At 51.4% G+C, this 25,463-nt stretch overlaps 1 protein-coding gene across 2 annotated transcripts; it reads right to left on the reverse strand.

Annotated features, from left to right (window-relative positions):
* Positions 1-1,344: 1,344 nt before the first annotated feature.
* On the reverse strand, positions 1,345-22,733 carry TMC7 (transmembrane channel like 7). Of its 2 annotated transcripts, none has more exons than XM_078599535.1 (16): positions 22,282-22,733; positions 19,148-19,445; positions 18,402-18,550; positions 17,487-17,735; positions 15,458-15,534; positions 14,267-14,415; positions 13,023-13,170; positions 12,552-12,728; positions 11,742-11,905; positions 11,240-11,357; positions 10,437-10,534; positions 9,942-10,125; positions 7,832-7,962; positions 6,264-6,419; positions 5,700-5,778; positions 1,345-4,444 (listed from the first exon to the last, which is right to left on the reverse strand). In XM_078599535.1, exons 1-16 carry the CDS (start codon positions 22,319-22,321, stop codon positions 4,274-4,276), a joined length of 2,388 nt encoding a protein of 795 aa, XP_078455661.1. In that variant the 5' UTR covers positions 22,322-22,733; the 3' UTR covers positions 1,345-4,273. The 2 variants fall into 2 exon arrangements, with proteins under 2 accessions (XP_078455661.1, XP_078455652.1); XM_078599526.1 differs by having other exon boundaries at positions 1,345-4,447; positions 22,282-22,731.
* Between the last annotated feature and the right edge of the window lie 2,730 nt (positions 22,734-25,463).

The raw sequence follows: 25,463 nt of genomic DNA on the forward strand, positions 1-25,463 counted from the left end.
AATCAAATAGTAATTCCTGCAGTCACGAAAGCTTCAAATCACAATTTTTTTACTTGCATAGTCAAGTAATTGTATATTTTCATTTGCTATACAGCCAGATAATAAGACAAATCGCTAACCTTAAACACTCAGTCGTTCATAAAAGTTGAAGGCAGTATAGTACTACAGTAATAGAGCAAGTGCAGAATCACTGAACCGGAATTGATAACTTGAAAGCATTTAGCGCGAGGCCCTTGAAAGTGGGGGGCCCGTAGCAAATGCAACGTTTACTACGAGGTTATCCGGCACTGAGCATCAATTACTGGGGAGACAAAGGCGACGCAGACATGGTTCTGACCCCACTGCCGCCTCATTCGTCATGCACGCCTCATAATAGGGTGCTCGCGAACAGCACCCGCCCCAGCATTCTGCACGAGTTTTACGGGTCGACCGTAGATTTTGTTTTGCGTGCGAAAGGCCGTGCGTTCTTGTCAACAGCACGCGCATCCTCAGCAACATCAACAACACGTGGAGCCATTCTACTTGCTCGGCCCTTTGCCCAAGGTCTGCAAGTGCGGAGATAGAGGAACGCTCACTCCTTTGTCTGCCACGTGCGTTTCAGGGACTCACCTACAAGTGATAAAGAGAGCAAGCAACACGCACATTTCATGGCCCCCATCCATCAATTTATTTGTCGTCTGTGCATCCATTGAGTCATACTTCCATTAATACGTGCAGTCATCCACCCATCCGATCATAATTCACTCCGCTGCGACTGTGCAATTGTCCTGCGGAATTGCGACACGGATATGGATCTGGCATCGGGTATCCGTGCCAGGCAGATGCGTCGTGTGTCGGGCATGGCATGGCTCGTGACAGATGCAGCAGGAGTCGCGCACGCCCGGCGTGCTGCCTGCCACACGCGCAACACGCGCTACTGGCACGCCGGGAATACCGACGCATACCCCCACGCACACAGACAAAGATTCCCCGTGTAGCCCACACTGCCTTTTGGGGCAAGTGCTCTTAGCAAGTACTGATGAAAGCAGGCACGGCAACCAAAGTGGGTAGTGTGGTACTAGCATGCCCGGCCGCCCGGCTTTGGCACCCCTCGTGCTGATGTATTAAACATTAGCACCGTGGTCCTCATTTAAGGCTGAATCAATGTGGGGGGGGGGGGGGCGCAGGACCGGTTCAGATATCACTTCACCACTGATGTCAGCCGCTGCTGGGAATCGAACCCAGGTCGCCAAGGTTCACAGCGAAGCGCGCCAACCACTCTCCCGCTGCGCCCACTCAACGTTCTCGGATATTTATCAAATAATAATAATGATGATGATGATGCACGTTATTACACTGCAGCAATGAGGTGTAAACAGTCCGGTATTTATTGCAGGAATACGTTTATGTTTAAAGCAATTAATTAAACAAAACAAATCTCGCAAAACTATTGTCACGACTACATTTCTTTTTTATAAAGACAAAGACCTTTTATTAAACATGCTATTCTTATAAAACTATTTCATGTAAAACTGCTATAAAATTTTTACAAAATTTGTTTTTACTGTAAAACGAGATGCTTTCCGTCGCCTGCTTCACAAAGCTAAAAACCACAAAGCCACGCGATTCCCCCAAGTACTGAGCAAAGCGAGCAGCGTTAAAAAAATAAAAGCTCACCACGCACTACGCGCGCGTGTCATGCATGTTTACGATCCATGTAAACTACAAAAAAAATTCACAATATTGACCTAAGCTTGCTTACACACGAAATACTATTTTTTGGTTTTCCTTCCACACAGACACTGCTAAAACCCAGGCCACCCTGGTAAGACAGCAGGCCAGAGGTGCAGCCCCCTAACTCCTTGCTCACACTACTGCTCGCAGCCAGAGCCTCCACTGCGAGCAAGGTCTTTTTGGCTATTCACCCGCATTGGGCGGCGTCTTGGAAGTCGTGGAAGTACCCACAGTTTACCACACGCACTCCTACGAATTAACTAAATACAGTGTAGCAATTTTTACCGCTGGGTGAACAAAGGTGGAATGGGGTGGTGGTTTTCAGAATCTCGCACCGTTCTCTCAGCTGCCGAGCCGGGAGATAAAAATCCAACCTCTGAATTTGCAAGTCCGGCGCGCTGCTGGCCGTTAACACCGCTGTAGCAGCTTCATTCTGTCTCAAGTTGGCCACCAAAGAGGTTTGCTCGCTGCGGCAAGCCACCAAACTCGGCTCAGAATCCAGGGATCCAATCCCACGGGCCCCCCATGGCTTCGCGAGATGAAATAGCACGCGGAAAGCGAAACCCGGTTCCCCGTTCAATTCACGTTGCTCAGCAGCAGGGGGAGAGGTTGCCGGGGGGAAGAGGGAGGGTGGGGGGGGGGCTACTTGCGAATGGGACCCGCCGAGTTTAACGCGTAGGCTTTCGCGACCAATATTCACTCGTAATAAAGTGTTTTTTCGGGGGGGTTAGACCGCGTAAAGATAAATGTGTCGTTAACTCACCAACGACCACTGGTCCCGGTACCTGGTGGTCATCGGTTACACTACAGAGAAGGGACTGCAAAGATCGGCCCACCCCCCCCCACTTTCAAGCTCAACTGCTGCAGCTGTGGCTACAACTACTGGATGCTACTGGCTCGGTAGCGGGCGCGGCGTTGTGGCGACGCTCTGCATCTAAATATCCCGTCGCCGGAACGGTCAGCGACGGACTGCAAACGGCAGCAGCGACCGTCGCCCCTTAATGCGCGGAGACTTGGCAGGACCCTCCTGAAAAAGAGTCTCAAGACTCAGCGAGGCTTTCCTGGGTGAACTAACATAGTAGTAGTAGTAATAAGAATACAGATACTAACACAGTACAAACCTTTAGAAATACACAGACTTAAATACCATTTTGGCCAAAATGTTTGTACCAGACTACCTACAGTGATGGAGACTGCTGCTCGGAACGAACTCGCGATCATCCAGGTTCCTGGCTGTGATCACTGCACGTGACAATAAGTCCACAATCTCACCGGTCACAGTTAACGGTGTATATATATATATTTACGTGTATATAACACCGTGATAAAAACCAGCGACAACAATAGACTTCGACTGAAGAATAAAAATAACAAGTCAGATAGGCAGGCACAGATAAATAAATAGAACTTGCAGTTAATGCAAAACTGTGCCCTAACCCAGCTTCAGTCATGAATTAAGGGGGTGGTGGCCCTGGACAACAGCTTGATAACCCACGTGGATATGTATTCTTATTTATTTAAGATAACCAGGCTGGATGGCTCAGCGGTGGAGCAAGTGGCTCACGATTGGAAGGTTCCCAGTTTAAATCCTGCTTGGGTGTTGACTCGAGCACATCATCTGTCCAGAGTCGATCAAATGAGTGCCACTTTGTGGGAAGTCAACATTGGTCATTCTATAAATACACCAGACTGCGCCATTGGAACGTGGAATTTCCACCACTGGCACGGGGATGTAAACAAGAAGGTGAGCACCACTTCAATGCTCATTCTGGCAGAAAGTCACTGACTTCTTTTGACTTACGGTACCCCATGCTAGTTTTCGCTGGAAGACTAACCCAGTCCACCTCCTATGGTATCATCTCCCCTCGCAGAAGGCTGCAGAATGAATTAGATTACGTGGGGTATCACATTGTCCCAGGACATACCTCGATTTGTCGCCAAGCTTTGTGCGTGGCCTGGAATCGAACTCGGGTCGCCAGGATCACAGGACGGTGGTCGAACCACTCCACGCCACGCTCTCTCTACCACACAACCCATGGGGGGGTCTCTCCTCCCTCAGCATCACCGTCACCTAATATTCATACTGCGCCTCCCATGGGGCACATCTCGGGGTGCCCTGCCACAGGGACCCCCTGGTGACAGCCGACCCTGTGTGCAGCACACTGCCACTGCAGCAGCGGTCAGCAGGTGACCACTGGTGTGCCAGGTGGGTTGCGAGTCACTTGTAAAAATAACAAAAGATTGCAAACGTCGCCCGTGACGCCGGTACACCGCGGCGTACCCTCTTGTCAAACAATGTCACGGGATCTTTCAACGTCCAACGTGAAGCTGCCGGCGCGTGGGGCACGCTCGATTGTACACCGCCAGCATTGACCGGTGTGGAGGGGGTTACGGCTGCCGGGCTCGAACCGCGAACATCTGCGACAAGCGGCTGCCGCTCGTCCGCGTCATCGCCCTCCCCGTGGCTCAGCCGCCGCTGTCGTCGTCGTCGTCGTACTCCTCGTACGTCGCAACTCGCCGTCGCGACAGACGATCTCGCAGCGCCGATGCGTCGCCGGTCTCAGCAGACGGCGCCGGGAAGCGGCGGCCGTGTCGGGTCGTCCGCCCGGCCGCCGCCGCGCGCCGCTCGGCTGGCCCTCTCCCTCACGGAGGCGCGCCTCTTCTCCGACTGCGAGGGGCCACTCGACTGCATCTCCATCAGCTTCGTTATCAGGAACTGCTTGTCCTTGGCCTCCTGCGGTTTTCGCGAATCGCGCGCACGTGCGGGAAAGGCGGTGCGCAAAGGGGGAGGGAGCGGCGGGTGGTTACGTGGGTGGCCGTTCGCGCGATTGTGCCAATCACTTCCCTTGAGGTGGGCTCCAAAACCTTGAGAATTAGAATCAGAATATTTATTTATACCAGCTGCACGGCCATCTCATGGCTACCGCTGCGGCCCAGGGAGGAGGGGATGACAGCGTTCACAAATCTACCCGATCCGTCATCCCGTGCATCCAAAGCGCCACCACGTGGTAGTGTGAGGGAATTAGCCGGGCGGTGGCGGTGGTGGCTATGCTGCTGCACTCAGCGAGGATTGCACAAATGTTGCAAAACTGCCTTCCTCGTGGTGCCATAGCCTCGCTAGGCCAGGAGATGGCGGTAGAGCAAAAATGTCAACTCCACCTGTTCCATAATACAGGTTTTTTTGGGTTAGATCGCGTAAAGATATACTAGTGTCCTTAAACCAGCTACCACCCGACACAGCCAACTAGTAAGGTTTGTCACGTAAATGGAACGTGGCCAATTCGTCACTAGTACGGCACACCGGTGTGTTGGAGAGCAAAGCCACAACATTTACAATCTGAATACGACGCTTGGCCACTAATTGCAACTAGCTTCATCAGGCAACAGCCAGATTTTTATATTTACGCGATCTAACCCAAAAAACCTGTATTATGGATGATATCGGTCGCGAAAGCCCACGTGTAAACTCCACCTGATCCGCCCGTATGGGATAGACCAGGGGTCGGGCAACCTGCGGCTCCAGGGCCGCACGCGGTTCTTCAAGGACTGCTTCGTGACGTTACGCATGAAGGACCGCCTCGTAGTCACATGCACTGCGGCTCTTGAAATATTGCATTTCTGACCGAATTCGGAAAAAAAAACGTCTCTTCTTGTTATTTTGGGCCAGACCCGTGGTTGACTGGGACATACGTCCGTGGGTTTTCCCCGGGGTGCTCCTGCTTCCTCCCACATGTAAACACTCATTAGTTGCAGGATAACACCACCCTAATACACACAGGACAGCAGAGCTTGGGCAACTGTCGCCGCCGGCCAAGGTCTGGTCGGAATGGAAGAGTAGCCCAGAAATCCCCTTCCGCCAGCTGCGGCGAGAGCAAGCAGATGCAGGGGCTGCGCCTTGACCTTCACGACACAAGCAATGATGCCCTCGTTAACACTGACAGCGGGAGGTGGGTGGAAGCTGCAGCGCACGGGCGACCGTCACTCACCATGGCCAGCTGTTCCCTCAGCTGGTGGATCACTCGCTTGTGCGCGCCCGCCAGCGCGATGAGGTAGAACAACACAAGGCTGCATGCGTCACAAACGCACACACACACTCACATTGACCCGCATGCTTGCATGTACATACACACAAAGACAAAGATCCTCCCGTGCAGCCTACACACCCTGCTGGGGCAAGTGCTGTTCAGGGAGAACCCATTAAAGGCTGGCATGAAGCACGAAGTGGGTGGTGTGGCCGACACCAAGCCCAACCGGTCACCTTTGTCTCTCCGAGTGTTGATGTTTACATACTTCGCTGGGTACTCATTTAAGGCTGAGTGGACCTTGGGGAGGCCCAGGACAGGTTCAGATATTTGTCACTGGTGTTGGCTGTGAGCGGGAATCAGACTTCGAGTCGCCGGGTTCGTAGCGCAGTGAAGAACACGGCGATTGCCAACTCCAAATCGATCCGGGATGAGAATTGGAGCCGGTGTAGGAGGGATCTAAGTAACAGGAAGAATCGCTTGGGAGCGGGAAGGGCGGGAGGGAGGGGTGAAGGGGGATGGCCTCACCAGATGAGGATGAAGAGGGGCACGGCGAACGCCTCCGAGCTGAGCACGTTGAGCAGCTTCTGCGCCGCGGGTGGCAGCGACCGCATGGACGCGGGCACCACGTCCCAGACGCGGACCGCCCCACGGAACGGCCCGCACGACTGCGACGGGGCCATGCTGCTCACGCATGCGCACACGCGCACAAACACGTGCACACACACGCGCACACACACGCGCACACACACGCGCAGAGACAAAGATATTCCTTGAATAGCTTTAACGGATACACGCACATGTGTACACATGCACAAAGACCCCCTGTGCAGCTTTTATCAAAGACAAGAACCCTCAAACACACACACAAAGGTCTTATGTTTAGCCTTTAACAGACATATATATACAAAGATCCCCCGTATAGCCTCAACAGACTGCAGGGGTAAGTGCTGTTAGCGAGCACCTACGAAGGCCGGAACGGTCCACGAGGGGGTGGGTGGCCAGCACCACACCCGACCACCGCATTTGTCTCCCCAGTGGAGATGTTTGCACATCGCACCAGGTACTCATTTGAGGCTGAGTCGACCTAGGGGAGGCCTAGGACCGGTTCAGATAATCGTCACTGGTGTTAGCCGTGAACGGGAATCGAACCAGTCGCTAGGTTCATAGCGCAGCACGCTAACCACGACACTATCGCTCCCCATATATATATACACAAGCACACACACATGCATTCCCACTCATACAAAGAGAAAGATCTCTAATATAACCATACAAACTGTTTGGGCAAGTTCTGTTAGCGAGCACCTCTGAAGGCCAATAGCATGAGGGGGGTGGTGTGGCTGGAACCACACTCGGCAAGCCTTAGTTTCCCCAGTACTGATGTTCACACACCGCATCCCAGGCACTCATTTGAGGCTGAGTCGACCTAGGCGAAGCCAAGGAGCAATTCCGATAACTCGTGTTCGCCGGGTTCGTAGCGCAGCATGCAAACCACTACACTACCGCTCCCCACCGCACACTTACACAAAGATCCTTTGTGTAACTACCGAGTGTGCGAAATAATCAACTCAACCGGCAGCCACAGGCCGAATGGGCCCATGCACTAGGACACGAAGAGGCGGGGAGAAAATTCTACAAAGTGGAGCCCCCCCTATTTCATCCCTTGCACCAGGGCCCACGCTAACCATGCTATGCCGCTGGTATGCAGGCCCCCATCCAGCAGTGGATCGACATAACAGCCGTACCCTAAGACGTATACGACAGCCACTTCTAGATGTAAAGCCTTCGTGACTGTAGGGATTCATTTTCTTGGTTCTTTCGGTAAAGTCACATAGAAGGGAAATAATAAAATAATAAAAATAAAACATAATCAAATAATTCTCATGACGTTTCGGCCACAATGCAAGCAGCCGTCCTTAGGACGGCTGTTTTATTTTTATTATTTTATTATTTCCCTTCTACGTGACTTTACCGAAAGAACCAAGAAGATGACAGCCACTTCCCCCCATCCCTTTAATAGACCCTTTCCCCCGCCCCCCGGACGCAAAGTTTAGTGGAGGTGGTGGTGGTCGTCCCTGGAAGACGATGGTCACCTGGCGACGCTGTAGCCGACGGGCACGGCCGCCAGCACCAGGCCCAAGAGCAGCACGAGCAGGAAGAAGAAGTTGGAGCTGGATGCGCGGAACGGGCGCACAGAGGGGAGGCAGTTCTCAAAGAGACTCAGCTGCACACGGAGACACGGACACACGAGAGACACGGCACGTGGAGACGTGCAAAAATGGACACATGGAGACATGGACACACGGACACAAAGACACACGGGCCTTAGACACGTGAAGACAGGGCAACATGGAGACAGGGCAACGTGGAGACATGGACGCACAGAAACATGGACACGCACACAGACACATGAACACACGAACACACGAACACACGGCATCATTGTTACCATTGTGGACAAAGTTATTAAAAAAAGACGTTCGTCGACTCGGCGACTGTTTGAGACAGTGATAACGACGAGGAGTGAACGCAATCCACCGAGCGTGTCGATACCTACGACTGCTGTGACCGTGACGAGACGACACCAATACAAATCGGGTCCGTCTAGCAACATTGCAGAAGACTGCAGCGCACCAAGGAAGATCAAACACGGCAATTGGCCATATACATTATGTATATGTAATGTGAGGTTACACCTGGGCGATAGTGATAGGCTCTGCCGGCCTCAGCCGCAGCCAATGGGGAGTCGAGCCAGGGGCGTAGCCCAGGAGCTGGACAGTATCTTCCAGAAAGTTCCAGGGGTGTGGCTGAGGATTGGCTACGTGGTATCACGTGGGCCAGGGAAGCCACGTGGCTGGTGCCGTGGTCCCGCTCCAGCCACGTGGCTGGTGCCGCGGCAGTCTCTCTCACGCTGTCAGCCAGCAGCGTGAGGGAGGCAAGGGAACCGAGTGTGTGAGTGCGGTGGAAGGCTGTGAACGGGAAACGAATGAACAACTCTGAAGTCAAGTCGTCGTCTGAACGGGATTTATTACATATATAAGATTACCGAGTTCACTGATTAATGGTGGCGTGATGTTAACTGCCTCGCCTGGTACACATGAGGTTGTGGGTTTGATCCCGACCCTAACGCCTATATATTTGGAGTTTGAATGTTCTCCCTGTGGTCATGTGGATTTATCTCTGGGTCTTTGGATTGTTCCCTCCACCTTTAGAAACACGCGTTTAGGGTATTTGCCTGCTATAAATTTGAACACATGATCAGCCACTTTGTCGGGCTATCATTTGTGGCCAAGTCACTTGTGAAAATGAGCTGTGTAGATATTGGTGGGTGGGGGGAGGATTTGCCACACATCTCACCGCAACGTTTCACAACTCAGAGTGCTTAGGCAACCAGACTAAGAGAGAGAGAGACTCTGCAAAATCCACAGACTCACACTCGACTTGAACTCACTCCACCGGCTGTCATCGACCAGACTCAGTGGCGGATCCAGGGAGAAATCTTTAACTCGGCGACTCTGACTTAATCAACGTTGCCTGGAATCAAGACCCTTCCCTACCAATTCTAGATTTGAAGCTTTCGTGACTGCAAGGATTCATACTCTTAGGTTTTTTCGGTAAAGTCACGTAGGTAAAAATAAATAATAAAAATAATATAAATAATAATAGAAATAAAATTATAAATCACGACGTTTCGGAGGCAACACAAGTCTCCGTCATCAGGTGGGACCGTCACAGCTAAATTTACTGTATCAAGTGAGGAAAAATTCCAAGAGACAAGCTCTTAAATACAAGTTAAGGGGGAGAGGGGGAGGGGCTTATCTGAATGTGGCAGCCAATGAATTGAACGTGTTGGGGAGGGTGGGCGGGGCTAAAAGAGAACAATAGGTGCACTTGGGGTTAAGATCCATTCATTGGCTGCCACATTAAGATAAGCCCCCCCTCCCCCTTAACTTTAAGCGCTTGTCTCTTGGAATTTTGCCTCACTTGATACAGTAAATTTAGCTGTGACGGTCCCACCTGATGACGGAGACTTGTGTTGCCTCCGAAACGTCGTGATTTATAAAAAAAAATTCTATTATTATTTCTATTATTTTTATTATTTATTTTTACCTACCTTCCCTACCAAGTCACCCCCCCTCCCCCTGCCACCCCCCCCCCCCTGATCCCCGCCAAGCCACACACAGCACCGCCGCATGAACCGACCTTCTTCAGGTAGAAGAAGATGATGTACTTGATCATGGCTATGAGGGGGATGAGCGGGGAGAAGAAGGCGCCGATCCAGCAAATGGTCTGCGAGTAGACGATGGAGAGCACGTTCTGCGGGATGGAGAACTCCTGCGTGCCCACCAGCTGGACAATCTTGAACGGGCAGTAGGTCACGATGATCCTGTAATGACCACAGCAACAACATCAACAAACACAAGCCGGGCGGTGCTGGCTATCGGCGGTGCTGGCAGAGGCGCCAACGGCTCAATGGAGTAACGAGTGGAAACACCGCTGCCCAAATGAATATAGGATCACAGAACTCGGGAAATTTTTGGCGCCGGTTCTGGCTGCGTTCCCACTCTTGGCTGTGCATTCCCGCGCCTCTAAATCCGAAGCAAAAGCCGTGTTTATTTGTTGCTTGTTTCAGTTTTCTTCACAAACAAAAGGGGTGCTTCAGAGGCACGCCCGTGCGTGATCACGGACGGAACTCACTTGCGTGGGAACTCAATGAACAGGACCATGGCCACGAAGATGATGAAGTCGAAGATGGTGAGCTTGTACATCTCCTGGCCCACGCGGTTCTCCCAACACTGCGGCGCACACACACAGACAAAAAGATCCCCCCAATCAGACTGTTGGCAAGTGATCTTGTGAGCACCCATTAGACTCGCGTGGCGGTGTGGTGTGGAGGGTGTTTACGCACAGTAGTGCGGTGCTTTGGCACTCGGCGCGGATGGCGTGCGTATGTGCATGTGACGTATGTCACTGTGTGTACATGCATGTGTGTACGCACGTATATATGCATATATGTGTGCGTGCGGGTGTCTGTGGGTGTTCCGATGTGCGTGTTTATGCCGATATCTGAACCGGTCCTGGGCCTCACCGAGATCAACTCAGCCTTAAATGAGTATCTGGTATAATAAAAACATCGGCATTGGAGAGACAAAGGCAGCCAGACGTGGTGCTGGCCACCAACTCTCTAATGTGCCACGCTGGCCTTAATAGGTGGTCGCTAACAGCACTTGCTCCTACAGTCTGTTACAGGCTAAATGCAGGATCTTTTGTCTTCGTGTCTGTGCGTCCTGCATGGCCGCGTGCGCATATGGACGGTTTATATTTTGTGTTGATGCGTGTGTGTGCGTGTGTGTGCGTGTTTGCGCGCACATACGGGATATGTTTGTGTGCATGTGTATGCGCGTATGTGTACGTGTGTGCGTGGGTATGTGTGTGTGTGCACGTACGGGGTGTGCTTTGTGTGCGCGTGTGCGCGTGCGTGTGTTTGTGTGCACACGCACGGGGTATGTCTTGTGGTTGTATCCGCACGGCTCACACACGACTCCGTCGCAGCGCACGATCTGGATCCAGAGGGAGACGAGCAGCACCGCGATGCTGGCGAGTTTCAGGAACACCGTCCTGGAGGCAAATGCCATAATGCAGCACAAAGACAAAGATCCCCCAAAGAGCCTTCACAAAAGTTTTGGAGCAAGTGCTGTTATTGAGATCCTTTGAGGGCCGGCAAAGGTACACGAGGGGGTGGGTGGACAGCACCACGCACCGCCACCTTTGTATCCCCAGTATTGGTGTCAACGCACTCCACACCGGGTACTCATTTGAGGCTGAGTCGACCTAGGGGAGGGCCTGGGACCGGTTCAGATAATCGTCACTGGTGTTGGCCGTGAGCGGGAATCGAACCCGTGTCGCCGGGTTCATAGCGCAGCGCGCTAACCGCTACACTACCGCTCCCCGCACACACACACGCGCACATGCACGCTCAACAATCTACATTGTGGTGCGGACCGGATGAGCAGGAGCTTGATCTCGAAGTCGGGCGTGTAGTCCTCGAACGTGATGATGACCTCAAAGAGCACGGGCATGAGGAAGTTGGCGGCCGTGATGACGATCGATGGCAGGTACTCGACGACGAGGCTCACGATGAACCGGCTCTTCTGTTCCGTTGCCGCCTGCATGACCCCGTGAACGACACACGAGGGGGGTGGGGGTGTGTGTATGGAGTGTAGCGGTTAGCGCTGCGCTACGAACCTGGCGACCCGGGTTCGATTCCCGCTCACGGTCAACATCAGTGACGATTATCTGAACCGGTCTTGGGCCTCCCCTAGGTCGACTCGGCCTCAAATGAATACCTGGTGTGATGTGCAAACATCACCATTAGGCGTGGTGCTGGCCACCCATGCCATTGTGTGCTGTCTCAGCCTTCGAAGGTGCTCGCTAAAAGCACTGTTTAGGCCAGGGGTCAGCAACTAAACATAACTAAATATTTTGAGAGCCGCAATGCATGTGAATAGAAGACGGTCCTCAATGAATAACGTCAAACCATATTGTTTGCAATCCCCTATGTCAAGAGCAGCACATGCACACCGATTTGTAATGCCGCATTACAAATCATCGTTGGGCTTCTGAACGTTCACCGCTAATCGAAAATAATTAGGAGGGTTTTTTGTTGTTGTTGTTGGCAATGTGTGCGGCTTCGGTGTCCCAAGTTGCCGACCCCTGTTTTAGGCTATGGAGGGGGGGGGGGGCGGGGAGGATCTTTGTCTTATGTACACAGCCTGGTGCTGCTAGCCCCAGCGGTGCCGGTGGCGCACGTACATGCTGCATGAGCAGCGCCTGCGAGTCGATGGTGGCCACGTAGATGCTGTAGAAGGAGGCTGCCAGCAGGCCGAGAACAACCACGTTGAGAAGCACGCGCAGCGAGTAGATGCGCAGACGCTCCATCGCGCTGCGCCCGCGGATGTTGCTCCGGATCTTCTCCTCCTCCAGGTCGGCCTGGCAAACGGAGGAGCGTCGTCAAATCCGTCAACGTCGTCACCGCCGTCACCGTCGTCACCGTCAGCCACGATCAAATCCCCGCTGTTGAAACACGCATGAGATGTGACCGTGATATTGACCATCGTTTGTACCGCGGACCGGGTCACCATTCACAACACTCGCGTGTGCGGAACAAGGCAGGTAAGCCGCGAGGACCGGGCCAAGCCCTCCTGACCCCCCCACCCCCACGGTGATCACGCAACATTGTGTGATCACCGTTCCACGTTTACTGGGAGGGGAGACGCGTCTCACCTGCAGCTCGAAGCTGATGCTGCTCTGCTTGAGGGCGGCGGCGTCAGGGTCGCTGATGCAGAAATCCCAGCCGCTAAACACCTTGTTGCAGTAGTTGCAGAAGCGCTCCTCCGTCTGCACCAGGCTGTGCTTGAAGCCCTCGGCCGACCTCAACACCATCGGCATAGACAATCATCGTCAACAGCTGCCACCACCGGTGTTGTCTGCTACACCGCCATTGTCCGATTACTCGATGTCAGTTGTTTGCTAGATCATCGTCGTCACCATCATCATCAACTGTTCACTCGTTAATAAGCCGCATCATGGCAGGGTGTCGTGTGGGCTGTCCCGTTTACCGCCGAACTTCAGAACATGCAGGCCGGTTCGGCGTTCATTTTATTTAGAGAGGGGCGCAGCAGCAGCGGCAGCGCCGCTGTTTGTACATCTTCCGAATTGGAAGTCGTATCGGTGTAGTTATTTAATTTTATTTCTTCGTTGCTAGTTTACCCGATCCAACATGATCAACCACCAATTGTAAATTTGATCGTCTCTTTACTACATCGTCATCTCAAGTAATAATTTGGTTCACTAGGTCTTGATTGTTTGTTGACTAGATCATCATCGATCATCATCACTTGTTGTTCATTACATCACCACGATCTGTTGATGAAATCATCATCAACTATCATCGTCAACTCTCATCATCGTCAACTATCGTCGCCAAATGGCTAATAAATTCATCATCATCAGTTTACTATGCAAACACATTATGCGTTGTGGAGAATTATGAGTCAAATACAAGAAGAACTCTGCCCCGTGTCTGCACATATAAATAAGAAAATTAAGTTCATGAGAGCCAGAAGATCGATTCCCACTCGCGGCCAACACCAGTGACAATTACCTGACTGGGCCCTGGGCCTCACCTAGATCAACTCAGCCTTAAATGAGAATCTGGTACAATAAAAACATCAGCATCGGAGAGACAAAGGCGGGCAGACGTGGTGCTGGCCACCCACTCCCTAATGTGCCACGCTGGCCTTAATCGGTGCTCGCTAACCGCACTTGCTCCAACCAGTCCACTGAAGGCTATCCGGGGGGATGTTTGTCGGTGCCCGCTAACAGAACGTGCCTCAACAAGTCCATTAAAAGTTATCCGGGGGGATCTCTGTCGGTGCTCGCGAACAGCAATAGCCCCGGCATCAGTCTGTTGTAGGCTATACTCGGGGACCTCTTGTCTTGTTTCCGCTACTTGGGCGTCTACCCACCTCTTGACGATCCACACGAGGCTGAGCACGAGGTAGGCGAGCGTCGTGAGCAGGTAGGCGAGCGGGAGGTTGTAGCGCACGTCCGCTGGCAGGTCGTACGAGCCCGTGCCGTAAAACCCGTAGAAAAGGCTGGTGGGCTCCAGGAATCCCTGCCGTGCGAACGAGAGAGACCCCCGCCCTGGTGACGCTTCGTGCCCCAAGAGTGACGGGCCCCTGGTTCCGATTCTCCCGACCCGGGTGCACCTTCCTGTGTCAAGTTGGAATGTTCTCCCCCCCACCCCCGCCACCCCTTCTGCATGAGTGCTCCAGTGTTCTCTCATCGGTAAAGCACCACACAAATGTAACTGGTGTTGGCCAAGCATCCCGATGCTGAAAATGTACCAGAAAATGTCTCAACTGGGATCACGCTCAGCAGCAACAACCCCTGCCCCCAGCTGAGGAAACTTTGCAGCACCGGCACAATGCACAAGGGGGTAGTGTAGGCCAGCAACACGCCCTGCCGTCTTTCTCTCCCCAGCGTTAATGTTTACACAGCAGCAACAAGTACTAATTTTTAGGCTGAGTCGTCCTAGGGGAGGCATCGGGGCCGATTCAAATATTCGCCATCGATGTTGGCCGTGAGCGGGAATCGAACTCGGGTCGCCGGATTTGTCGTGCAACGTATGTACGAATGTAGAACTTCTTTTGCACCATACGTAGCCAACCGTGCTAATTGAAGGTGCGGTGGAAGGACAGTGTAGTACGCTAACCACTGTGCTACCGTTCCCCACTGCACCAACCTCAAATTCAAAAAGACAAAAATTCCCCATATAACCTATGAATGCCGGCACGGTACACGAGGGGGTGGGTGGCCAGCACCACGCCCATCCGCCTTTGTCTCCCAAGTGGCGATACTTACACACCGTACCAGATACTAATTTGAGGCTGAGTCAACCTAGGGGAGGCCTAGAACTGGTTCAGATAATTGTCATTGGTGTTAGCTGCGAGCAGAAATCGAACCGGATTCGTCATGTAACGTATGTACAAATGTAAAACGTATTTTGCACCATACCTAGCTAAACCGTGCTAATCGGAGGTGCAGGGGAAGGACAATGAACTAAACACAAAAAGCATTTCTAAAGAAAGAAGTTTTCAATCTAGACGCGCCAACAAATGCGCGCACAAACACGCACGCACGCAGCAATCACATACCGTGCCAGAGAGCAGGTCCAGGATGCGATGGTAGTAGTGCACCAGCCCGCTGTTTGTCGGGTCATATTTTGCACAAACTGAAAAGTGCAGAGATAAAAACATGAAAAATAAATGTTAAATGAACACGCTAACACGCGGAGCAATGCGCGAGACATCTTTAAAAGCAAAAGAATACATGATTTAACTCCTCGTGGGAGCCACCGAACAAATTCCTGTCCATGCAATTCGCAAAACTGCGCAACCGCCTTCATTTCGAATCAGCAGCCTGAAGGAACATGTGCGCTGGGGTATTTACTGAGATATTCCCTTTTTGTTCGTAGTCTCACACATCTCGTGCTTTGAACCTCTGCAACAAAAGTCATCGCTCGATTACGACCATTCTCTCAAGATCTCCCATTTCAAATACGCGCGATACGTCAACAGTAATAATGAGTGTTTTTGTTTTTATCCGAAACTGTTTGCATCAAACTGGCAAGACACAAATGTAATATGTGCACAGTTGTGGGAATGCCATGAACGTTTGGCTGCTTCTCAAACATAGGCTCCCATTCTTTTCTGTGCCAACATGGAGTTGCGGCCAACATTCTCTGTGACCGGTCCATCGAAGACATAATGCCACTTCTGAAAAACATCCCGTAAAGACAATGACCCGTTACTTCACATGCACCGGTGAAGAAAAATGGCAATTGCTCAAATATTACCTATTATATATACTGTATCACCTTAAGGCCACACAGTGGTATTGACTGACGTGTTGAGTTTTTTTTTCTCCATCAGACCTCAGACACTATGCAGGTTTCAGCGCGGTTAGTACTTGAAATGGACACTGCCTTGGAATATCAGGTGTGTGTTTTTATTGCTAGTTGCGCACCACTGCCAACAGCAGCATCACCACATAATGAATTTACCATAACGAAAAGACAGCTGCGGTTATTTATTTTTTGCGGCTTCAAAGAGCCGCACGGACGAAGCTGTGATGCTGTGATGCGAACCAGATATGGGCCGTGAGTTGGATGGAGCGGCAGAGTCTGTTTGAATTGTGTCGCAGTGTTGTTGATGGCGGCAGTGTTGTTGATGGCGCGTGGCAAACAGCTCCCTGTGGACGTTGGGTCCGTGGCTCAAGGTGGATCCACAGCTGAGTGATTGCCTATAAGTGGATGGCTCTGTGACTGCAAAGGTCCACGGTTTGTAGGCAAAGAAAGGAAGACGAATAAACACACAGGCACGTCTGTCTGTTTGTTTGTTTCGATAAAAGGAGAGTGACAGTACAAACCTCTTTTTAACAATTAAAGATTCTGCGGTAAAATCAACAGCCGTGTATTTATTTTTGAGATAATATAATTCGATCACGCATCGATAAAAGTCTCCTTGCATGATCGAATTACATTATTTGTTAAATAAATAGACAAATTTTACCGCAACGATAAATCTCCTTTGCGGGAAGCTAAAAACAATCGCCCGATTTTTCGTATTTTTCCACTCTCCAGGTCAGGTCACGACCTCTCACAAAACAAACTTGTATTTTGGAACGAGGATTTTCTTTGCTTTCTAGTATTCTTTTTTACGATTAGAGGAATGACAAACATTGTTGAATATATCCAATAGCAATATTACGATGGTGACGACATATACTCTACCAATCTCAACTGGTCGACGTAAATCTAACGTTTTTAGGTGGCCGGGATGCGCAGAGGTTCGAGCTCCGAGCTGACACCATTGAGTTGCTGGGTTCAAATTCAAGCAGACAGACGTGATTAAACCATCAATTTAACATTGGCTTGACACTGAATTTGGATATTAGGCCCGACACTTACGTGACAGATGGGAAAGTGCTGCCCTGTACTGATTTGCTTGATTGAAGGGATCTCAGAGGCAGCTCTGTGCTATCTACTTCTGCATGCCGTTCTCGCGTGTCATGACGCAACGCCAATGGCACAATCAGGAAAACCATGATGGGGGGAAATATATATATATTTGTTTTGGTATACATTATATTTTTATATTATTTCACGCCGTCGACAGCGCTTACCGGGATTGATCGTCCGCTGTGCTTCTGCAGAGACGTTCGCGTTACTGTTTGCGTTTCTGTTCATGTCCGATGTGTCGTTGGTGGAGGCCAGGGCGGTGGTGGCCGAGGAGGAGGAGGGGTGGGCGACATGCTGCCCGACGATCGCTGGCACCGTGACGAAGCAGAGCATGAGAAGGAAGATGACGGCGTTGAGCACTACGAGGAACCTCAGAAAGGAGAAGTAGGCCTGGATCCCCGTGCCGAACTTTCCTGGTGTGGGCAGCGAACGGATACACAGAGAGGCACGCTCGGCTGAGTTTGGACAGAAACATGTTTTTGATCTCCAGAGCACAAGCGTGCCCGAAAAAATAACCCAGGGGCGGATATCCCTTAAGCTGCACATAATGGCGGTAACATTTTTCAAATTCATTGGAGGAAAAATAGGACGCTCCCCAAGTTCAAAACCTGAACGTGCAAAACAACGCCGACTTGGTGCGAGCTGCATCCCCACGCCACACAGAAACGTCACGAACCAGGAAGTCCCAACTTAGTACTGTAAAGAGTTGAAGGTGCAGCACTGCAATTTCTTGCTCGCGCCACTGCTGGCGGAAGGACCTCTACATGTGGGACCTCCGGAGAGATCTCATCTGTTGAGTGCCCCACTGGACGGTATGTTGGCCTACTCTTCCCCGGTGGCCAGATGTCTTGGAAGAAGTGCATATTTTCTCAATTTACCACGCCACCACACGTGACCTGCTCCTACTGTGGTTGAACCCATTTATGCCGCTGGGTGGGGCTTGGGAGGTGGAATTTAAGGAACCTGCACCCATATTTTCATCTGCCACACCCATCACACCATGGTAGATTTATGAATGCACCCACATTTCAGCAATTCAAGACAAAGAAAAAGACACCTCTCAGGGTTTGGTCACTCACCCTCAATCTGGTGGATTGAGGACCTCCAGAGCACTAGGCCCTTGAGCCAGGACTTGACCGAGGTGTTGAGGCGCTTGAGGCTCTTCCACTGACTGCGCTTCCAACCCTGCCACGTGGTCAGCTGCGCCGAGCTGTCCTTCCTCCGGATCCTGTGTAAACGTGACGGCGCACTTCGTTACAGATCGGAGCACATGCATATTTAATAGATATATACATACAAATAAATCCTTGTTGGGAGGGTTGACTCAGCTCATCATCCCTCCGGGGTTGATAAAAAAAAGAGTACAGCTTTGCGGGGAAGTCCACCGTACTTTTTCTACGGTTGCCCAAATACCATTCATGATAAATCAATAAACATCTGAACTGTACACATTTGCCTGAGTCAACACCTGAGCGATCAGTGAATGGCATGACCAAACCATACTACTAAACAACCTCTGCAACTGCATTGTCCACATCTGAGCAAGTGGTAACACAACAAACGTGTCTGGCCATGCCCCTTTCCAGTAAAAACCCGCCCCTTTTCCGGTTATCCCCCCACCCACTTCGGGGTTGTGACAACAAATCATGTACAACAATTCACGTGTACGCAAATGTGCAGCACGCGATGAAACACGATGCTACAAATCGCCAAGCGGGTCGACACTTGGAAGCCGAGTCTGCCTCTCTCCTGCGAGCAACCGGTTGCAAGAGACATTGAACCGATCGCTCGGGGCGTGGAGCTGCCGCCAGAGAGAATTGCTCACCGCTCCACCCTCTTGGCGGCCATGCACACGGTGATGTCTCGCACGGGTGCCGGGGCGGCCTGCGCCACGCCGGCGGCGTTGGGCGCCGAGTCGGTCCCGTCGCCGGCCGTGAGCTCCGAGGCCAGCGAGGCTCCGCGGGCACGGGAGGTGCTGCGTCTGCGCGCCAACGTCCGCGCGCTGGCGCGCCGGGCAACCCGCAGCGTCATCGTCATGGTGCGGTAGCTCGGCAGCTGGCGCAGGACCTCGTTTGCCAAGGTGGCGTCCGTTCCGCCTCCGCCATCACCGCTGAACACGTCGTCTGCAAGTTGTATGACAGTGGGGGAGAGACGGATGCAGAGCGGCATTGGAGTCACTCGTTCTCTGATGCTGTGCCCGCTGCTGCCCTGCCCATGCTTCTTAGCTGCAACCCAATTCCACAACATCTGGGCATCCCCTTTTGTTGGTTTGGCCAAGTTCAATCATTATTAGTGTTTGGATTGTTATGGGAGGAAACCGAAGAACATGAAGAAAACTCACCACACAATGGAATGGGAAACACTCGAGTAGTCTGCGTGGATTCAAGAGTGCAGTGCTGTATGTTTATTTACTGGCCACTTTGCCAACCAAGCCCAAACAACACCTAGTATTCAAAAGCTGTACTGTACTGTACGAACCACGCTCATTCCTGCTTAGCTTCTTGGATCTAATGAGATTGGATGCATTCAAATTTATTTGATTGCAAGAAATGTTGTGGTTTTAAGCAACACATCTTATAAGTGTAAACAAAAAATTCAAAGCTAAAAGTGCATCTCTGCAATTATCCGCTCGCAGCACTGCTGACGGAAGGGTTAAAACAAGGTCTCTTGACACTCCGCTAGAATATCCAAATACCTGCGTCTTATAACGTAATTGTCCGTTTTATATACGAAGCAGTGGTTAGCGTATTGTTCTATGATCCCGATGACTTGCGTTCGATTCCCTGCCACAGATAACATTCTTACAAAGGGCAATGTACGGACTTCATTGAAATGTAATTCCCCCGTATAGCCTTTAGAAACCATTAGGGCACGGGCTGTCAGCAATGACCTTTGAAGGCCAACACAGCACACGAGGGGGTGGGTGGCCACCACCAAGCCCTGCCACCTTTGTCTCCCCCACTGCAAATTTTTACACACCGCACCAGGTACAGTACTCATTCAAGGCCAAGTCGACCTAGGGGAGGACCAGGACCGATTCAAATATTCGTCACCCATGTTGGACATGAGTGCAGCGCGTTAACCACTGCACTACTGCTCCCCAGTTGGGAACTGTGAATAAGGAGTGGATCGACAAATGAGAGCAGGCTTTACACACACCGCACGCGCTGACCATTGCACGCTATGAACAGGAAACAGCTGCGGGGCATTGAGGCAACCAGATAAGCGTGGCCACAGGTTTCACACGCCAGGACACGCCAATATGCACAGCTTCATAAAGGCTCAAGAGCCAGCGCGTATTCATCGGTGGCAATGACCCATAGCCATTGCAAGTGTAGTGTCATAGCGCCGGCTGGTGGACAGCAGCGGCAACTGTGGTGGACAGGCAGCGCACAGGCCGGTGAGGGTGTGCGCGGTGTGTGGGCAGAGGGGGGGAACGAGGGCAAGGATTTACGGAGGACCCCATCTGGAGGCCCCTGGAACCTGCTGGCGGGTTCGAGAAGGGAGGCACGGTCAGGGTGGAGCCAAGCCGCGCTGGGAGCATAAAAGGAGCCGGGAGCGGGGAGCTCGAGGCTGCCGGTTCTGGGAGTGGACTCGTCTCGTCGTCGCTGTCGTCCCGTCGTCGCCGTCGTCACAAAACGTCTCCGCTAGACGTTGCGCTACAAGATCGAAGTTGGCTATCTCAGTCAGCGCCGTCAGTGTTAGACGGCTGGTGTTGTGTACAGGCCCTAGGCTGAGCTACTGTGGAAAAGGTGTGGACGAGACCGTGGAAGTTGTTAATAAAGAAGGTGCCTCCTACAAGCTCTGAATCGTTGACACTACACAAGTATCGATTGAGTGAAAATAACCATATCCCCCAATCTTATTCCGATTGTGCTCTTGTGGCCCTGTAAGTCAACGTCTCACCTGTCCTGGTCTCTCGGTGCGAGTTCAAGCGTGCACCGCTCCACACATCTCTTGCGACGAAACAAATTCGCCGATGATTTATCTCCATTTTCTTTTTTACACATCCCATCAGCCACACGGCAGGGCGATAACGATACACAGAAGCATCTCCCCTGGCCCATAGCTGTCCCCTCTACGGCAGTGTTTCTTCATTGCTAAGGCCCACTGGGCCACAGGCGGCCTCCTGGTGGACTTTAATGCGGCCCTTGACGTTCGACGACCCGAACAATACACAAATTAGTGAAAACACCCCTATCATCATCATCTTCATCGTGTTGTCAAACTCCCCCAATGATGATGATATCTCATCGGCAAAAGTGTGCACCCCACCGCACCACTCTGAATATTAGTTAACAACTGTTACCGCAAGATATTTCTTTTCTAGACTCCCCACGAACTAAATAAGAAGGCCTTTTGGCGGAGTACAGGGGCGGAGCGATATTGGTTCAATGCAAGCAAGCTCCTGTGTAACCCCGCCCTAAAGCACTTGCCCCGAAAGGCCGCGTAGGCTACACGGGGGACCTGCGCCTCTACTAACGTTACTCGCAGAACACATCCGCTTGCTAAGTTTCGCTACTTTTGCTGAGCACATTCGATAATGTAACGAAATGTTCGTACCGCAATGCTCCTGAGCGTTGTTAGCTGTTAAACACGCACGTTTGTACGGTTTACAAGGATGCGGTATGATGTAATGCAGTCGATAAAAACAAATACAGTACGAAACTATCGTTTGTGTGTGTGTGTGAGAATTTTGTCCTGGGCCTTCCCTGGGTCGACTCAGCCTTAAATTGTTTAAAACAGCTGCTGTGTGGATGTGTGGATGTGTAAATATCGGCACCGGGGATACAAAGACGGCCGGGGTGGTGCTGGCCTCCCTCCACCACCACCTCGTGTGGCACAGTGCCAGGGCCTCAATAGGTGCTCGCAAACAACACTTGCCCCAACACCATGTGCATCCTTGTTCTTTGACGTGTGTACAAAGTGTACAATGTGTAAGAAGGCACTGTAACTCACCATTGCCTTCGCTGGCTTGAGTCGAGCTGACGGATGCCATCGCTGGCAGCTCTCCCACAGACGACACGGATATCTCACACCACTTACTAACAAGATATTAACTTTATACACTACGCTACAATACTAATCATTCGCCGTGTCTCTCACGCATGTGCCGATTACTCAGGGCGCGTGTAGCAAAGCCGCGCGTCGATTGACTGCGCAAAGCTTCAACTCGTGAAGACGCTGGGGGATTGAGCCACACTCGTGTTGTTAATCTCTCTCTTGATCTGCCTCCTTGTATCTCTCTCTCTCTCCTTATGTGTGTTATCTCTCTTGTGTTATACTACTAACCAGTCGATGTATCCGTCTCGCAGCACTGTACCCTCCTCGAGAGACGACGGCTGCGCTCGCTCGCTCGCTCCTCCCTCTGCACACACCTCATGGCCCTTCCCCCCCCTTCTCCTCCTCCTACCTCTCGTCTCTTCAGTAAGGTCCCTTCCTTCCTTACTCGTTGGTTCTTTTGGTAAAGTCACGTAGGTAGAAATTTAAAAAATTTGAAATAAAAGATTATTATATTATTAGAAATTCAAATAATATTATATTACTAGAAATTAAATAATATATTATTATAAATTAAATAATATATTATATTATTAGAAATAAGATATATTATTATAAATTAAATAATATAATAATACTTTATTTTCGGTAAAGTTACATAGGTCGAAATAAAGTAATAACATAATATTTAACTTTATTATTTTATTTCCACCTACGTGAAATAAAATATTATTTTATTGTATTTCTACCTACGTGACTTTACCGAAATAACCAAATAATATGGATTCCTGCAGTCACGAAAGCTTCAAATCTAAATGAGGACCCTTCCCCTCCACCATCTCAGCAGCCCCCACTCTGCCCCTTCAGCTCTCCTCCTTTCTGCCCCCCCCTTCTCTCCGCTCTCCCCCCACCACCACCAACGACCTCCTCCGTCTACCTCCAACCTCCGCTAACTACCTCCACTAACTCCCTCAACACGTGTCCGCTAACTACCTCAACACGTGTCCAACACGTGTCCGCTAACTACCTCAACACGTGTCGAACACGTGTCTGGTCACAACCCCCACCGACCCCCACGCTCCTCTCCACGTCATCGCGCGCTCTAAGAGGAGCGATGACGTCATGTCGTCGGCTCGCCACTCCTTCAACGGACCCGACCGCCGGTGGCATGACGTCATCAACGCAGGTCGCATCCCAATGCCGATAAAGCCCGCCCCCCCCCTCCCCGACATTCGCCACTAAGTGGCGGTGACGTCACCACGACGCTTGTGCCAGGCCAGGTGCACCTTGAGGCCACGTGAAGTGTCGAAGGCTCGCTGGCAGGTGGAGGTCTCGGGACAGACCCAGGTAGTGCCATGGGTTGGCTGAGACGACTGAGAGATGCACTCCAGCTGTACCCCCGACTGTGCCAACTTGCTTCGTTTTAACCGTCCGGCGCTTCGCACGTTGTTGTGAGCGTCGCTCCTCTGCCCTCCGTTGTTGCTGGAGGGCGACTGCCTCCACTTGCCCAGTAGCGTCCTTCACGATCCACCACCACCACCAACCACAATGGCTTTGTGCATTGTGGTGGCGGGCGAAGATCAGAGGTCGCAACCGGGTACCCGATACCCGTACCTTACCCGATACCCGGCTACCCGTACCCGGCCGGGTACGGGTACCCGTTTGCGACCCTGGTGTGGCCGGGTACGGGTAGACCGTGAGTCACTGGTGAGTAACTGTCACTCATTTCCCAACGTCTTGTCTCTTCTCACAATTCAAGTTCCTAGAATCAACCCACCCGCGCCTACAACATGGCTTCATCCCAGAGGTTGCAATCAGGTACCCGATACCCGTACCCTACCCGATACCCGGCCGGGTACGGGTACGGCCGGGTACGGGTACCCGTTTGTGACCCTGGTGCGGCCGGGTACGGGTAAGGAATCAAAACGCGTTTGCGACCTCTGGCGAGGAAGTTGCCAATTCGCTGCATTTGTGATGAGAGGCCAGAAGAGGGCAGTGATTAAGTATCGTGGAATGTCACCTACACTTCGCAAGGTGCCAATCGTTGTGTGCAACGTTGGTGTGCCGCACTAAATTGACCGCACGCGTGCGGCTGAGAAGTGTTGTGTAGATTACAGAAAGTCAAACAACCCAGCGGAATTTATTGTGGGGCGTCACGGTGGCGAGATGTTAACTACCTCGCCTGGTATGCAGGAGGTCGTGGGTTCGATCCCGACCCTGACGCCTGCTGCATATGTGGAGATTGCGTGTTCTCCCCGTGGTTGCATGGATTGTCCTCCAGTTTTCTCCTTCACATTTAGAAACAGGCGTTATGAGAATTTGACTGCTATACATTTCCACATGAAATGTCACTTAATTGAGCTATCATTTGAGGCCACGTCGCTTCTGAAAAGAGCTATAGAGCTCAGCGGGCCTTATCTGGTAAAATAAATATAGTGTAGTATACATAACAGAGGGTTTTTTTCTACGCCTCTACATAAGTAACGAAACAGACTTCTCCACAAATCTGGCTGTCGCCTGATGAAGCTAGTTGTAATTACTGGCGAAACGTCGTACTCAGATTGTAAATGTTGTGGCTTGGCTCTCCAACACACCAGTGTGCTGTACTAGTGACGAATTGGCATGTTCTGTTTACGTGACAACCCTTACTAGTTGGCTGTGTCGGGTGGCGGCGGGTTTTAACGACACATTTATATATTTACGCGATCTACCCCCAAAAAAAAACCTCTATTATGGATGATATTGGTCGCGAAAGCCTACGTGTTAAACACTACTATAGTATAGTTGTAAACCACACCATGCTGATGAAACGCTATACACATCAAAATTTCCTTGTGTTTCCAGGGTCCTTGACCCATTAACATCTGGAAGTGTACGGGCATTGGCCTAAGCAAACCCCACTCTGCTGATGGTGCACTAAACATCGAAACCCGGCCCCAGAGTTTGATGGTATCGAATCGATGCTGCCGATAAGATGCACTCCCAAAAGCACGTACTGCAAGTGCAGACCATGTGTTGCGTAACGAATTCCTCGTGTGGAGAGATAACACGGGGAGGAATCGTTCTTTATTTTGTTATTGGTTACTTTAAGTTCGCACGCGGACATAAACAGAAGAAACAAATTCCATCTTGCAGGTTTC

Source organism: Lampetra planeri, chromosome 1 (genome assembly GCF_965212315.1).
Source record: "Lampetra planeri chromosome 1, kcLamPlan1.2.h2, whole genome shotgun sequence".
NCBI classification, from domain to species: domain Eukaryota; kingdom Metazoa; phylum Chordata; class Hyperoartia; order Petromyzontiformes; family Petromyzontidae; genus Lampetra; species Lampetra planeri.

What these genes read in the sequence shown, in the direction of transcription:
- TMC7 (XM_078599526.1), bottom strand. Translation starts at nt 22,321, where the DNA reads ATGGCATCCGTCAGCTCGACTCAAGCCAGCGAAGGCAATG. An exon ending in TGGACCTGCTCTCTGGCACG is followed by an intron (nt 14,416 to 15,457) that starts GTATGTGATTGC and finishes TTCGCACGGCAG; the next exon opens with GGATTCCTGGAGCCCACCAG. An exon ending in GCATCAGCTTCGAGCTGCAG is followed by an intron (nt 12,729 to 13,022) that starts GTGAGACGCGTC and finishes TCCGTTTGCCAG; the next exon opens with GCCGACCTGGAGGAGGAGAA.